Source organism: Cyprinodon variegatus, unplaced genomic scaffold, assembly GCF_000732505.1.
Source record: "Cyprinodon variegatus isolate N-32 unplaced genomic scaffold, C_variegatus-1.0 Scaffold23, whole genome shotgun sequence".
Lineage (NCBI taxonomy): Eukaryota > Metazoa > Chordata > Actinopteri > Cyprinodontiformes > Cyprinodontidae > Cyprinodon > Cyprinodon variegatus.
Genome location: NW_015150476.1, coordinates 178,340 through 181,151, shown reverse-complemented (window position 1 = coordinate 181,151; position 2,812 = coordinate 178,340). Strand labels below are relative to the sequence as shown.

The 2,812-nt window shown below is 37.6% G+C and overlaps 1 protein-coding gene across 5 annotated transcripts in view; it reads left to right on the top strand.

Moving 5' to 3' along the window:
* prrc2b (proline-rich coiled-coil 2B) overlaps positions 1–2,812 on the top strand; it is a 27,987-nt gene that overhangs the window by 5,958 nt on the left and 19,217 nt on the right. For 4 of the 5 annotated variants that reach the window (XM_015392123.1, XM_015392139.1, XM_015392114.1 and 1 more), the window contains exons 2-3: positions 1,668–1,845; positions 1,952–2,129. In XM_015392123.1, the coding sequence (XP_015247609.1) occupies positions 1,731–1,845; positions 1,952–2,129 (293 nt within the window). In that variant the 5' untranslated portion in view covers positions 1,668–1,730. The remainder of the gene's footprint in view (positions 1–1,667; positions 1,846–1,951; positions 2,130–2,812) is intronic. The other variant, XM_015392130.1, reaches the window with a different exon arrangement.

Genomic DNA, 2,812 nt, shown 5'->3' with positions numbered 1-2,812 from the left:
TGAGTTTTAAAATATCGGATATCGGCCAAAATCCCAATATCGTGCATCCCTACTAAAAATAGGGATCACATTTTTGAAAATGGCTCTTTGGTTTAGAAGATTAATACATCGCCTGGACGACATTTTAGGCTGGTTTCTTGTATTTTGTGGCAATTCATTGGTCCATTTAGAAGCATTATGTTCGGTCCATGCATTGACACTCCTTTCTTTGCTATACATTGTTGAAGTTTTTATTTACAGGTGCACTGATTACAGATTTCTAGTCGATTACCGATCTTTTAAAAAGCCTGAGATGCCATGTCAGATTTTAATCAATACAAGTATGTTTTTAATTACCAGCATAAAGGCACTAATTAGTTCCTTTCTGGTTAAATTGTCTCTGTAGAGGATATCTGTGGAAAAGATGCTTTCACATTTAAGTGACGTCCGATCACCCATCTGCCAAAATTAAGGATATCGAGGTTGATAAATCAGCAGGCCAATCAATTTGTGCACCCGTATTTTTTAATTGTATTTTTTTTTTTTTTTTTTATGGCACTAGTGGCTCATTTTTATGGACAGTAGACTGACAGGAAATGGGGTATGAAAGAGGGGCAGAGGACCACCTGTGCAAAGGACCACAGGTCTGATTCGAACCTGGGTTGGCTGCGTCTAGGACTAATGCTACGTTTAGACCGCAAGCAGCAGAGGCAGCAGGAGCAGCTAGTTTACATGCAAAGTCAATGGTTAATGCTAGGGGTGTAAATCATACCCATCATGGCGATTCGATTCAGTGTCGATTTCCTGACCCAACGATTGGATTATTTTCGATACTCAAGAATACACCACGATTCGATTAATTGGTTTATTTATTTATTTTTACACCTTACAGGCTAGACAATGTTTCAAATTTGAAATAAATCAATGAAAGCTGTAATATCATTATGCATTTTTTATTTTTTTTTAGAAACTACAGAAAATAACAGAAGTAGAGAAGTTGCATCCACTTATTCCTATTAAAACCTCATTCACTAAAAATAATAATACCCCTGCGCTATAGATTCTGCAAGGCCTTGCATCAAAAAATACAATACTGCACAATATCAGTGCAATGAAATACCTCGGCTCCAGACGTCTCCGCCCCCTCCGCAGACGCTCCGCTGCACTTCTCCCAAATTGTAGCTGACCGCAGACAGTGCCGCTGACAGGAGGCCGGCTTGTTTTGTTTTCATGACCGAAATTGCGGAAAACAACTTGTGAAGTTTGACCCGCTAGAAGAGCGAGGTGCGCGAGAACACTGGAATCCTTTTTCCACCTGGATCTCCGCTCTTTTTGGCCCTCATGTCCCTCCGTTGTGCTGTGAACTTAGCATAAGGCCTCCGTACATGGGTTGTGTGCACCCAATGTACCGGTAGTTCTACTTGATTTGTTGATAAATGTTAACTTTTGTTGTACTCTTGTGTAACATTAGATGTTAGTGTGTCATTTTAATCATGTAAATGAAGGAAGAGAAAACAAAATTAGCCTAAAAAAAATTGGAATCATATATCAGGGATCGGCTATCTTTTTTTGATGGATTTTTCCTTAAGAAGGTTTATGAGATCATGAGTTTTAAAATAGATTATATCCTGCAAAAAAAGGATGTTATTGAAACTTTCCTACGTAATTAACATTTCTTTTCTTTGCAGAATCAGAAGGCACTGGGAAGAGGCGCAAAGAAAAATTTTCATACTCGATGACATTACATCGAAATGTCCGATCGTTTGGGGCAATTAACCAAGTCCAAGGATGGGAAAAGCAAGTATTCCTCACTCAGCCTATTTGACAAGTACAAGGGAAAATCAATAGAATCTCAGAAAAATACAGGTAGGTTCTGTGTCCATGTTTTTTGCGCTCTCCTAATGCTCTAAATTAAACTGTAATCATAGTTCTTTTTTGACTTGTCTTAATCTGGTGCTGCTTTGTCTCCCAGTAGTTACACGACATGGCTTGCAGAGTCTTGGCAAAGTGGCCACAGCCCGGCGCATGCCCCCACCCGCTCACCTGCCTAGCCTGAAATCTGAAAACAAAGGAAACGATCCCAACGTGATTATAGTGCCCAAAGACGGTTCAGGATGGGCGAACAAGCAGGAACAAACCGATCAAAAGAGGTACAGGTGAAAATGTTGCATGCACATTAAATTAAAAAGTCAAGCAAATTACATGCATAGCTTTTTTTCTCTTCTCTAACACTTCTCTAAATCTATTTTGAATGGCACTCTGATTGTATGACTGACACTTTTTTTTTTATAACTGTTTAGGTAATTCCTTTTCTCCAATGCCAGTTGAAAAATTAGCTTCAATTGGGGTTGGATAATATGGTCGACTTATATCTCTATACTTTTCTTATATCTCGTCGATACAGTATAACCCAGAATACAATATAAAAACTCTAGAACTGCCAAGAAAGTCCACAGATTCCTGTAAAAAATGTACTTGTTAAAAAAAACAAGCTCAACAGGTGAAAAGCACATTTAACAAGCCGATCACCTCTTCCTCCTAATATATATCTGTTCATGCATTCTTGCCTCTTTTAGAATTCCTCCAACACTGATTCCTTTATTTTCCTGTGGTTAGCTTTATTATTTATATTAAAACATGTCTAGTGCTGAAACAATTAATTGAGATTAATCGTTTATTGAAATAATCGTCAACTAATTTAGTAATTGATTAATTATTAACTGGAGTGTAGAGACTCTAAAACACGTCTTTAGCTGACAGCAACCCACTTAGAGCAGTTATTGTACCAAAATTGAAGAAAAAAAATGCATTTATATATATATATATATATATA